This window comes from Xenopus laevis, chromosome 1S (genome assembly GCF_017654675.1).
Source record: "Xenopus laevis strain J_2021 chromosome 1S, Xenopus_laevis_v10.1, whole genome shotgun sequence".
In the NCBI taxonomy this organism is placed as follows: domain Eukaryota; kingdom Metazoa; phylum Chordata; class Amphibia; order Anura; family Pipidae; genus Xenopus; species Xenopus laevis.
In genome coordinates, this window is record NC_054372.1 from 56763361 (window position 1) to 56776522 (window position 13162).

Below are 13162 nucleotides of genomic sequence, written 5' to 3' on the forward strand. Positions count from 1 at the left end.
AAAAACTAGCAGAAAACCGAGTGCCCATTTGTTATGTTGAGAAGATGTCAGAATATAAACATGTGCCAGGAGGCTTTAGTTCCCATACATTATACTTACGGTACCATAAACCAGGTGGTTATTGGAGCTGGTGTGGCCATTCAGTCTATGACTAATTTCTGTTTATGCCAATTGCTTTATTGATGAAAAAAACAAATCAAATATAGAAAAAGCATTAACTGTGAGTTCTGGAGTGCCAAGGACAATATACAATTTCATAATATGTTCTAAAAGTGTTTTAACTCTTGCTTTTACCAACAGAAAGTGATCCTTCACAGGGGCGCTGCGACAATGAGGCGAGTGGACAAACTCGTCACAAATTACCAGGGGTGGCAAAAAGCTGCTTCTGGTAACATTAAGAGCTGAATTTCTGCAATTTGGCTCTTCTAGTGAAGAGAGTGCAATTCTGCTCTCACTTCTCTAGCACTGTGAACCCCCCTGGCCCCAGGGGGAATACGGGTGGTAGAACAAAAGCTGCCTTAGGACAGCAGAGGGGTAAGTATTGCCCCTACTCCTACATGTGAGCTTTGCAAGCTCAACACTAGCACCACTAGTAGCTGCATTAACTGCATATCACAAAAAAAGATTGTGGCACAAAGGAGAGTATAGTTCATAGTCCATGGCTAATTAAACATACCTGGGATCCAGAAATCCACCTTTGTCTTTGCAGCTACTGGTACAGAGTTTTGCAAAGATTTCTAAAACATCTATAGTATAATTATATACTGTATAAATAATATAATATATTATATATATATATATATATATATATATATATATATATATATATATATACACATAATAATTTGAAGTGTTTTAATAAAAAGTGTTTACAAAGACCCTTAACCCTGATTCCCACTGATATTGATCCTTCATCAAGGACTTTTTGTTCTTGCGCTGTCCCCATTTTGTCCTTTATCCGGTACACCCTCCCATCGTCAGGACGCGTGTACCCCTTATAAACATTGATGCTTTTGGTGATGCAATAAATGGGGTAAGCTTCCGAACTGCATAAATTGTGTGTGTGCATCTCTGTATATTTTGCAGTTGCTACAGGACCTAGCTAGGTCAATAGATAGCCAGCACCAACAGTGCAGCTTTATTTAGAAAATGGGTGTGCGGTGAATACAATGTATTGGTGTTGCTGAAATAGAACTGAATGTGTCCCATGACTGGGCAGTTAATATCAGTGGCTATATTTTGTTTTGGAGGGACAGAGGCAATCATGGGAGACTGCAGAATAATTTCCGGGGGGGGCAAGGAAGAAAAATTTACACAAATTACTTGTACCCATATTTTGGTTTCAACACAAATCTAACAACAGCTTTTCTATCAATATATAAAGTAGTAACTGTTGGACATGTATAGCATTGCCATTCTGTTAGTGACACAAACTCATTGGTATTTTCTACTTTCTTAACAAAATTACTAGCCAGCGGTTTGTAGTATGTTATTTCCTCTAGCGTTCTAGTTACAGCTGGATATGGTATGTATGTATGTCTTGACTTGACATACATACCCTAATTTTAAGTTTTTCCGTATGTTATATCAGTTTTATGGGCCCACCCATTTGTAATGCATAATACATTTCCCTGCTTTCCACCATTTTTCCTGGTCCCCAAAATGGAAAATGGGGGTTCTACTGTACATAAAGTAGAGTAACATCAGTAAAGGGGAGGAGACTAAGCTCCTGATGCAAATAGAAAAGGTTGCTAGCTTGGGGAAAGTAATAATAATGGGGGATTTTAAATACCCAGATATTAGCTGGAGCAACAGCTCTTCCAGGACTGTACATAAAGTAGAGTAACATCAGTAAAGGGGGGGAGACTAAGCTCCTGATGCAAATAGAAAAGGTTGCTAGCTTGGGGAAAGTAATAATAATGGGGGATTTTAAATACCCAGATATTAGCTGGAGCAACAGCACTTCCAGGACTGTTAATGGTAACAAGTTTATAAACTTGTTGCATGACAATTTTGAGGCACAGGTTGTTGAACCAGAAACCATTCTATACTAGATCTAGTTATCTCTTATGACCCAGATTGTATAGCAAATGTGCACATAATTGAACTTCTGGGTAATAGTGACTATAATATCATCTCATTTAGTGTTTGGTGAAAACAAAAGTCAAATATACTGGGGCAACAAAAAAAACCTAAATTTCAGAAAAGCAAATATTTAGCTCTTAAAGTGTTGTCCTTCAGAGCATAGTTTGGGGCATTATGTTTTCTGCTAGAAAACATAGAACAGTAATGGTTGTCATTTAAAATAATATTAAATTGAAGTAAAAAGAAGTAAATGTAGAAGCACTAAGAACCACCCTAGGTTGCTTAATATAGAAGTAAAGAAGTTAATAGGAAAGAAGAGAAAGGCATTAAAAACTACTACTACTGTGGGGACAGAAGCTGTATTTATAATAAATGTTGTAGAGTGTTGTAAAACAGCAATCAGGGAGGCAGTTATAGAAAATGAGGAGTACATTGTGGCATGTCAAACCCCAAAAAGTTTAAGTGTATAGCAAAATGATGTGAGTTGAGAGTGTGACTCCTTAAAATAATGGTAGTAGCATAGTTGTAACAGATACTGAAAAGGCAAATGTGCTAAATCAGTTCTTTTCTTCAGTGTAAACAATAGAGTAGTCAGGATTCCAAGACCCACCTTATAGCTGCACTGTTGATTCACCTCAAAGTAGTCAGTGGCTGGATCAGGAATGTGATGTGAACAAGGCGCCAGGGCCAGATAGAATACACCCTCAGCCTCAGGTACTAAGAGAGCTTAGTTCAGTTTTAGACTGGCCTCTGTTTCTGATTTAGACTCTCTTCCATCTGGTATGGTACCTATGGATTGAAGGAAAGATGATGTAATTCCTAAATTTAATAAAGGATTATAATCTTAGCCTGGGCAATTAAAGGCCAGTAAATTTGACACTTTGAAGGTTTGTGAAGGGATCACATTCAAAATTTTGTTCTGGTGAATGGCATTATGAGCAGTAATCAGTATTGCTTTATGAAGGATAGGTAATGTCAGAATAACTTGATTAGCTGCAATAGTGCAAGCTAGAATGCTATATTTATTCTGTAGAATGTTTGACCATACCTGAGTAAAAAGCTCTAGAAGCTCTCTGTTTGTTTAGGATAGCAGCTGCAGTATTAGCTTGATATGACATCATTCCTGTCTGAGTCTCCCCCTGCTCACTTATAGCTCTGGGCTCAGATTACAGCAGAGAAGGGGGGGAGGAGCAAACTGAGCATGCTCACGCCCGGGGCAAGGAGGTTTAAGCTGAAGGCAGAAAGTCTGATACAGACGTCCATGTGTACAAGGACAGAAATGCAGTGTTTCTTTTGACAGAAGACTAAGATCAGCACTACTTTGAGGGTTACTGGTATATTTAGAGGGAGCTTTCTGATAAGGCTTAGTTTTAACATTTCCTTCTTCTTTAATGAAGATGTTTGCACATGGATAGGAAACTGGCTACAGAATCAGATACAGATGGTGGTTTTAATGGTAGATTCTCAACTTGGCGTAAGGTTCATAGGGGCAAATTTACTAAAGGGCAAAGTGACTAACGCTGGCGAAATTTCGCCAGCGTGACGTCATTTAGGGACTTCGCCGATTTACTAATCGGGGAGGACATGCGTTTGAGGGTTGATAGGATAACAATGTATAAATATATAAGGGGATCATCAGGGCTGGATTTACATAGCAGGCACCCCTAGGCCCGCTGACATAATTCCCTCCCCAACGGGGATTGGCGCACAGGAAATGTAAAAAACGATTGTTTCTCCTGTAAAATGTTCCAAACAACTGTATCTCGTGCCAGTTTTTCTGAACCAATATGGGTGTGGTTGGGCAGCACACCTCCCTTAAATCCTGCCGTCCTAGGCCCGGGCATTGGTGGCCTTTCCACAAATCCGGGCCTGGGGATCATATAATATTCACTTCAATGTTTTATTTACTAGTAGGTCCTTCCAGGGGCAATCCTGGCCCCTCCGCCGCCTGAGGCAGCAGCAGTTGCTGCTGCCCCCCTCCCCTGGAAATTCGCTCTTAAAGTACCAGGAGCAGCATTTTTGCTGCCCCTGGTACCTAGTGGGGCGCTGTCGCCTGAGGCGACAGCCTCAACTTGCCTCATTGGCAAAGGGGTCCTTCCAGGTAACACGTGGGCACCCATTCCGAAGAAAGTAGGCTCTGGCCTCCAGCTAAATATTCAGAAGTGTTTTCTTACAGTGAGAGCCATAAAGATGTGGAATTCTCTCCCTAAATCAGTCATGATGGCTGATACATTAAATAGCTTTATATATATAGCTTGATATCTTCACTATAGTTTCACTGGTACCATAAATTGGCCCTTGTGGTAATAATTATGCAGCAGCATCATGTACATTTCATATGATCAGATTCCCATATTTAAAGCTAGACATTAGTAATATCAACATTAACTTTTTTCCAAGCACTTATTTAATGCGACCTAAATAGTCCGATAGCCTGACTCCATGCTCTGCAAAGCAGACAGGAATACCGGGCAGCTTTCGTTTACATGGGCCTGTCGTAAGGCCAATTGATAAAACGTAAGTAAAAAGTAGAATGTGTTTTTTACATCGCTCGCGGATATCTGCTCTGTCACTCTTTGTTTGTGATGCAAGACTTGACATATGTATGTGGCAGGGAAGGATGGCATAAAGCAGAAATAATAATGAGGAGGCAGTCACGTGGTGCCTGTTAGGGGTGGGCTCTAGGACCGTAGCGCATCGACGCGCTCTCAGGGTGGATGCAGAAGAAAGGAGGAGGAGAAGCCTGTGACCCGCCAGGAGGATAGGGCTAGAGCAATGGTAATCCAAGGGTACAATTAGGAGACGCAGACACCTAGGAACGTGACCGTGACACGCCGGAGGATTCGCCCCATTCTCCCCGACGGGCATCCCACAGCCGCTCGCCCAAATGAACATGTCAGCATTGACTTTGCAAGAATACGAATTCGAGAAGCAATTTAACGAGAATGACGCGATTCAGTGGATGCAAGATAACTGGTAGGTGCTGCGAGCTGCTCTTCTTCTTCTTCCAGCCATTTCATCGCACTGTGCCGGCAATCGGGAGCTATCAGAGAGCAAGGGATCATGTGCAGCCTGGGGATGTCCTTGCCTGACACACGGTCCTCTGATATTCCCGCCGGTACAGATCAGGGCACCAGACCATTAGTGCAACGTGCCCGTCCCATACTGGAGCTGATCTATCCCTCATACATGTCACATCGCCCTTTGTAGAATAGCACTTAGGAAACCCTCCTCACACACATACACACACATATATACTGAACCCTGCAGCATCATAGCTTTACATTGCCATGAATGGCTTTCAGCCCGTGCTGAGACTCTTCCAGCAGCTCAATGGCAGCGCTGTCTGTATGTTTTCCTTTCTCATTCAACACATTCCATTTCCTTGTGCTCTTGTAGGACTACAACTCCCGACATCCATATCAGGGGATGCTGGAAGGTGGAGCTCATCAACAGATGGAGGGGCTGCACATTGAAAATCAGCAGCCACATAGTCTCACACTCTCAGGAGAGGTGATGATTCAATGAAAGTACAGTAGCTGCCTTCTAATTCATAGCACGCTGTCCAGCCTGAAACTGAAGGCTGCTTGGCGATGTTGGGAAGTGAAGTTCATCAATAGCCAAAGGACCACACTATGGACATTCCTATATAAACATAATATCTGTATGATAGGCCTCTTAACCAACAATCCGACTTACTGTTATATCGCAAGTGCTGACTTTACTTTGTAAAATGTGTATAGATTGCTCTTTTCTCAAGCTTCATTAGTGCTGCTTTCATAATTTATGTTACATTCTATGGCGGTGAAATTGTCTGTTAAAGGAGACATTTTGTGTAAAAAATAATGTACCAGTGCATTATACTCAATTTAGATATAGAAGAATTGTGCTTTAAAAAGTAGTGTTTCAGGCTGATTTATTGAATATTTCTGCAAAACCCCTAATAATCTCTCCCTTCTCTTCCAATTCCCAGGCTGTGCAGGGGAGCCGGTGGCTCTCAGCTCACTGCACTGTAGGACAGGAACCAATCAGCAGCTAGCAGGACCTGATAGGGAACTGAAGCCTGTCTCTGCTTGTGTGACTGCAGGGCTGTGATTGGCTGTTCCCCTCCTACTGTGCTTCTGGCAGGGACTGTTAGGACACACCCACCCCTCATTTGAAACACAGACAGGGACCAGAGAACATCTATAGGGAGCCACCTCAGGGCCCCCCGGCAGCTCGCGCGCCGCTGATACGGAGGGGGGCGGGGGACATGGCTGCACGTCCCGCGCCAGGGCCCGCCCCCCCTCTAGTTACCTTGCTGAATAAAGGGGCTATATTTAAAGAAAATATTAATTTTTAGCACCATGTTTTACTAATATTTATGAATAAGGCCCTCTATACTTCCTGGCACCCCTTTATAGAGGGAATAGAAAACACTTTTAAAATAAAACGTAAACATTTTTACGTGCTTTTTTATTTATTTTTTAATTGCAGTGTGTTTGATCTTTGCAAATGCCTTTTCTCAGTGACATCAAATATCCCTGTCTAATATAGTCCTAGTAATAGTGATTAGCATAGATGAACAGGCTTATAATGAGTAGAGATAACATTGGAATAGAAAATCTTGTGTCCTGAATATGACCTGCAGATCTGTAAAATAATTCCCTGGCCGGTAATGTTAAGCTGGCAGATTCACAGCTCTCCACCCTCTGTCAAACAAAGGACACTGAGAGTTATAGTTTGTCAGCAGAACCATGCCATGTTAGTAGTCATCCTTAGGAAGGAACGCTGCTTTGCTGTAATTGCTTTGTTGCTGATTACTTTCTTTGCAGTTTTCCGTTCACTAGAGAGCATCACTAGGGGGCACATTTACTAAGCTTGAGTGAAGGATTCGAAGTAAAAAAACGTAGAATTTCGAATCGAACGATTTGAACTAAAAATCGTTTGACTATTCGACCATTCGATAGTCGAAGTACTGTCTCTTTAAAAAAACTCTGACTACCTACTTCGGCACTTTAAACCTACCGAGCAGGTTATGGGGACCTTCCCCATAAGCTTTCTAAGCTTTTTTTGATCGAAGGAAAATCCTTCGATCGATGGATTAAAATTTTTCCTTCGTTCAAAGTATTTGCAGTATATCCTTCAACTTCGAATATCGAAGGATTTTAATTCGATGGTCGAATATCGAGGGTTAATTAACCCTCGATATTCGACCCTTAGTAAATGTGCCCCTTAGTGACACATGGGGCGGTCTAGACTGGCAGAGCTGTACGCAAGCATGGAATGTAACCAGTTTGTTCAACTTCTGCAAATTCATGGGAATTCTGCTCTCTAGAAAATTCTGGCAATTAAATCAGAAGCTGTAACTAAAGAGCTGCTACACATGTTAATGGAATTTTATGTTAGGTATTTACATAATACTGGCTTACAAAAGATTGCTACATAATTTAAAATTATATACAGTATTAAAAATATTTTTAAGGTGGCTGCTGCATAAATACAGTTTATTCTTCCTACACCTGGCATCCAGTTGTTCGGTTTCATGGATATAGTTAACTGCAACAAAAGAATATATATATATATATATATATATATATATATATATATATATATATATATATATATATATATATAATTTTTTTAAATCAATGTATACAACCAATTCCTTATTACCCTTGAACATGCATGTGTGTCAAGTTCTTTTGTTGGACTGAATTCACTTTATACATCGTGATAATGGAAATTTCAAAATGTATGCGTATGTGTTATAAAAGGTTTATTTTGTTTTACGCCAGAGAAAGAAGGAAATTCAGCTAATTTTTTTTTGAAGGGGCCTGGCATACAGTAATACCTAACCCACCACTCCACCCATCTGCTTCCCGCATCCTGCCCACATGTCCAAGCCTCCTATGTCATCTTGGGCAGGGAGCGGGGGGCACAGAGGGCCCAGATCATGGGGGCTGCTAACTCTATAGTTACAACAATACGCACCACTTACAATTTTCTTTAGGTTGCCTTCAATTCCCAGCCCAGGCCATACAAACTATTTGGGTATATGGAGGGAAGAAGCACACCTGCATAGACTGGCATATGACTTTAACTCATTTTATTGCAGAAACTGTGGCGCAGTTTGTTTTCTCAGTGTGAGGTGTACAGCCATTCTGCCAGGCAGAAATGCTTTGTGGATGATCACTTGACTGGTGGAATAGTAAATTACCCATTATTTGTGCCTGGCCTTTAAACATCTAATTGTCTCTTCACTAAAGTGTGTTAAATGTTCTCACCATTAACTTTTTTAAGCATAACAAACATCCCAGTTTCCAATTCTGATGCACCTAACTTGTCATGTGATCGCTAGAATTAGTTATGTAGGCATACTTAAGTGCCAACTTCTGCATTCAGCATTACTTGTTAGGAGTTGGAATTGACCATAGCTGATATATCCCACTACAATCTTATGTATTTATTCGACATCAAATATAACTACAGACATGGTATACTAGGGACTTAGGGGCAAATTCACTAAGCATCGAAAATGCGCTAGCGACGGCTTCGCCAGGCGTAGTTTCGCCAGGACTGCTCAAATTCACTAAAATCCGAAGTTGCACCCAGGGAGGCGATCGGTAGCGAAGTTGCACTAGCGTTAATAAGTCAAGCAAAGTGAAGTTATGCTAGCGATGCCTAATTTGCATACGGCGCCAAGTTAAAGCCCAATGGACGTATATGCAGCATAAACTACATTACACTACACAAGCCTGGGAAACATTCATTAAAAAAATAGGTCTTCTATTGCCCTACACATGTGCCCATTGTATAGTTTAGGTGCCATATTTTAGGAAATGTAGGGGGGAAGGAGGGTACCCCAAAAATCTTTTTCAGCCTATCACCCTGAAAAATGTAAAAGACGCCAGCGTTTTTTGGGACTTAGAAAAAATTTCTGCTATTTTTGAAGATCCTCCTATCTACTCTATTGCACTTTGCCTGGTCTGAGCTGGCGAAGTCAAGTCTGGTGCAAGAGGTAACGTTCAGTAAAATCTGCAAGTTAGTGAATTAGGGTAGTTACGTCCCTTCGCCAGAGCGCAACTTCGCCTGGCGTTAGGGTGAGAAGTAGCGCTAGTGTATGTCTACTTTGCTAGCGAAATTACGCCATCGAATTTACGGCAGTTAGTAAATCGTCGAAGTGCCAAAATGACGTCACCCTGGCGAATTTTCGCTAGCGTTAGCCACTTCGCCCTTTAGTAAATTTTCCCCTTAGAATCATCTGGTTAATGAGCCTTAAAGTAGTGCATAACCGGTGTCAGACAAACTGCCAGGTAACATTGGAAGTGACCCTCCGACATCTCAAATAAAGGTGACTTCAGGGGCTGGTCGGTGATGTATGGGTGACATCAGGGGCGGGATGGTGATGGGTGGATGCTGGTGATGTGGGGAGGTGGGTGACTGATAAATTGGCGATTAGCGATTGGTGGATCACCATGGCATTCACTTCAATGTCCTGTCCGGATTTCCTAACTTTTCCTGGATAGGTGGCAACCCTATACTAGACCCTGCACAATATAATATTTTTCTCCAAAATTAAATGATTTAGATTCACCAATAATATCATTGGGTCCAGGTGCACATGCCTCAGACCTACAGCATAAGATGGACCCTTATGCGGACTGTTGATTTGTTGCTACAGATTACTCCAGTTTTTAAGAAAACTATAATTGTTGGTCTGCACTAAGAACTGAACCATATTTCACTGTACTGATAACTGATTTGGTCCAGTTTTTAGTGCTCACCAACAAAAGTTAGGAGGAGAATAATTCCTTTGAAGGTCATCTTATTTCTCTCGATGGTTGGACTGACTAAATCAGATGACCGAATACACATATGCACACACTGGGTTATTCGGGAATTAAAATGAATATTTCACTTTCAGAGAGTAGGCAGTCCTTAAAGCTTACCATATTGATTAGTCACCTGGAATGCCTGTGTATGGCATACCCCACAAAGTATTGCAGGAAATAAATCTGAACAGTCTACTATAATAGACAGGGGCGCTCGGCCAATGAGGCCGCCTCAGGCGGCAGCACCAGATGCATTTCCAGGGGCGGCAAAAAGACGCTCCTGTACTTTTAAGAGCCAAATTTCCGGTTTTGAAACCAGAAATTCTGCTTTACTAGTGCAGGAGAGCACAGTCCGCACTAGTGTTCCTGCCTCGGATGCCTCCCCTGCAGATGGGTAAGCCGGCGAGGGGGGCGGCATTTTGAGGAACCCCCTCAGGTGGTTTCTTCACCGGAATCGCCGCTGATAATAGATACCCAGAATAAATGAAATGAAATGCTGTACCTTACATCAAAACATCCATCTGTACAAGCTAAAAGATCACACAGCTCTAGTAGTTATGTAGGCAGTTGTTTCATTGCAACATATTTTGGTTAGCGCAGTAGGAACTTTAAAACAGTGCATTCTAGTTTCAGGACATTGTATTTGGTATTCGAAGTGAGACTGTGTGTCTCCATTTTAGCCACATGCATGTATCAAACTGTTCATTGCAAACCAGTAACCAAGCTTTTAGAAAAAGCTTTCTGAGCTCATGTCTGCAATAAGATTTGTAGAATTTGTAACTTAGTTGATACTCGGGCAGAAGGCCCATGTACTTTTTTTGGTAAGTTTACCAGAAAAAAATATTCTGTATTGCAGCAGAATTGCTGAAATACATGAGGAGTTTTATATGAATATAAGATATTTACAGACAACACAAATATAAAGCCATAGCCTTTACAGCTTTTATGTATTGTCCCTTAAGTACAATATTATTTATGAGGCTACTGGTTATCTTATGATAATGATCTAAGAAATGATCTTGGAATGTTGATGACGATCTTGGAATGTTCACTTTATATCGTTTTTTGATGGTCACTGTGTCAGTGACCTTAACCCCCATATGTAATAAAAAGCACAAAGTTTGCCCAGGTGCAGTAACCCATAGCAACCACTAAGATGTTAACTGTAAAACAGGTAACCAGTAAATGCTTCTTGATTGGTTGCTATAGGTGAATAGAAAAGTAGCAAACTTTTTACCTATTACTACAAATGCATCTATGCAGGAGTCAAGAGTGAGCTTTTTGATAAACAGGTCAAAATACTGTAAATGCTCTTTGCCTTGACCATGTATTAGCTAACACAAAATTGCAGGTAGAGATGTTGGAGATAATAAAATTCTAGAATGCTAAGAGTCTCAGTAATGCCATAGGCTGGCGATAGTTTTGGCAGCACAATGGTTTTTAGCACTTTTGCTTTGCAGTGTTGTGGTACTGAGTTTGATTTTAGTTTGGGCACTAGCTGCAAGGAGTTTGTGTGTTTTTACTGTGTCTGTGGGTTTCTTAAGTGCTGCGGAAATGCTTTGGTGTTATGTAAATACCAGAAAATGAATAAATAACTCTGCAGAGCAGCCACAGATAGCCCACAGTGACATGTTCTTTATCGTTGACACTAGATTACTGGTTCCAAACTGTGGGGCTGGTCACCTTGGGGGATCCAGAGAAATAGCTAATTGGGGGAGAGGGGGCAATGTCTATATGTTTTCCTGTCCTGGCAACAAGGTTGCTTCTAGAAATGATTTGTTGGTGCCAAAGGTTACATACAGCAATTTGTCCATTGTTGACAAATGTTTATTTGGAAGAAAGTATGCATATGTGTCTAGTACAGGGGTGTCCAAAATGTAGATAGGGATCTACCAGTAGACCTTTAGGCTTGTGTCACACGGTCAGATTCGGGTAGAGTTAGTCGCCTGGCAATTAATCGCCAGGGGAACTGCCAGAGACCATTAAAAAACATGAAAAGTCTGCATATTTTTTAAATGATATATATTGCAAAGTTGCTTGCAATACCTGTTTTGTGATTTTTATTTTTTGCAAACATACTCTGACAGCTGAAGGCTATAACTATTATTGAACAATGTTTTGCCTTTGTTGAGGGCACTTATGAATCCGATACAATCGGACAATGCTGAATTGTAGGTTTTTGTTGACCTAATTAGTGTCTTACATGCTAGTGCTTTGGTTTATAAAATGCTACAGAATGCTGACATTCATTTTTGCTATAGTTTATTCAAAATCTACAAGAATTATTGGTGTGAGCAGTGCATTTCAATAAACATTTGCACATAATCCAAAAACCACATTTTCACTGAAAATCTTTTCTGTTTTTTCAGTCAATATAATACCGTAGTGTATTACATCTAAATTTTGAGTCATGAACAATTCATGAAAGTGGCGAGTAGAAATTGCAGCTGTTCTGTCATACATAGGACTGCTTTCCCTGCAGCTGTGGATCTGTGTGGTACCATCACATTTACAGTAGAACAGCTTGTGCTCTGCTTCCTGGCTGCATGGTATAGGCATTCCATACTGTGTGACAGCTGCAGCAGAGGTATTGGTCTGGCCAATGGCTGTTATCTTATGATGTCTGCTGACTAAGCAGGCACCAATTGGAAAGCCTGTGCTGACTGCTGTAAACTAATCATGCACAATAACGCTACAGAGGATGTCTGGAATCTCTTACTACAAACTTTCAGCTCGTGCCTCTGAGTAATGAATAAACTGAGCATGTGTTAGTGCTTCCCATACATTAGTACTATTTGTACACTACATATATCGGATATTCTGCTTGCCTACGAATTAACCTAGTGAAGCAGAAACAGTAATCTCATACTGGGAAAGGAAGGAACTCTGCAGCTTTTTTACAGTCCGTTCCAATTGCAGGCTAACCGGCTATTGTTCTGCTATATGTTAGGATAGAGCCATGGGAGACTCAAATTACAGTAAAACATCAATATAATCACGTTTGATGAACAGGAAAACCTGCACTGCCCTACTGCTCCACTCTACCAGAATTGTCTGCTGCAACTAGCCATGATTCACAAGCTAGGGCCACCAAAAAGTGTTGAGGAGTCCTGTATGCAATGGCCGTATTCAAAATTCACAATATACAGTTAAAATTTGCAATGCAATAATCGTTTTAAGGAAGAATATTACATTGTGAAATGCAATTTTTTTTATTCTTATTTGTGCAAATTGAAATTTTTTATTTGAAGAGTTTATGATGA

General features: G+C 40.9%; 1 protein-coding gene across 1 annotated transcript in view; it reads left to right on the forward strand.

Moving 5' to 3' along the window:
* The first annotated feature begins 4755 nt into the window (after positions 1-4755).
* Positions 4756-13162, forward strand: part of LOC108706706 (elongation of very long chain fatty acids protein 6) — a 47423-nt gene continuing 39016 nt past the window's right edge. The window contains exon 1 of the mRNA XM_018243349.2: positions 4756-5061. Coding sequence (XP_018098838.1) covers positions 4973-5061 — 89 coding nt within the window. The 5' untranslated portion in view covers positions 4756-4972. The remainder of the gene's footprint in view (positions 5062-13162) is intronic.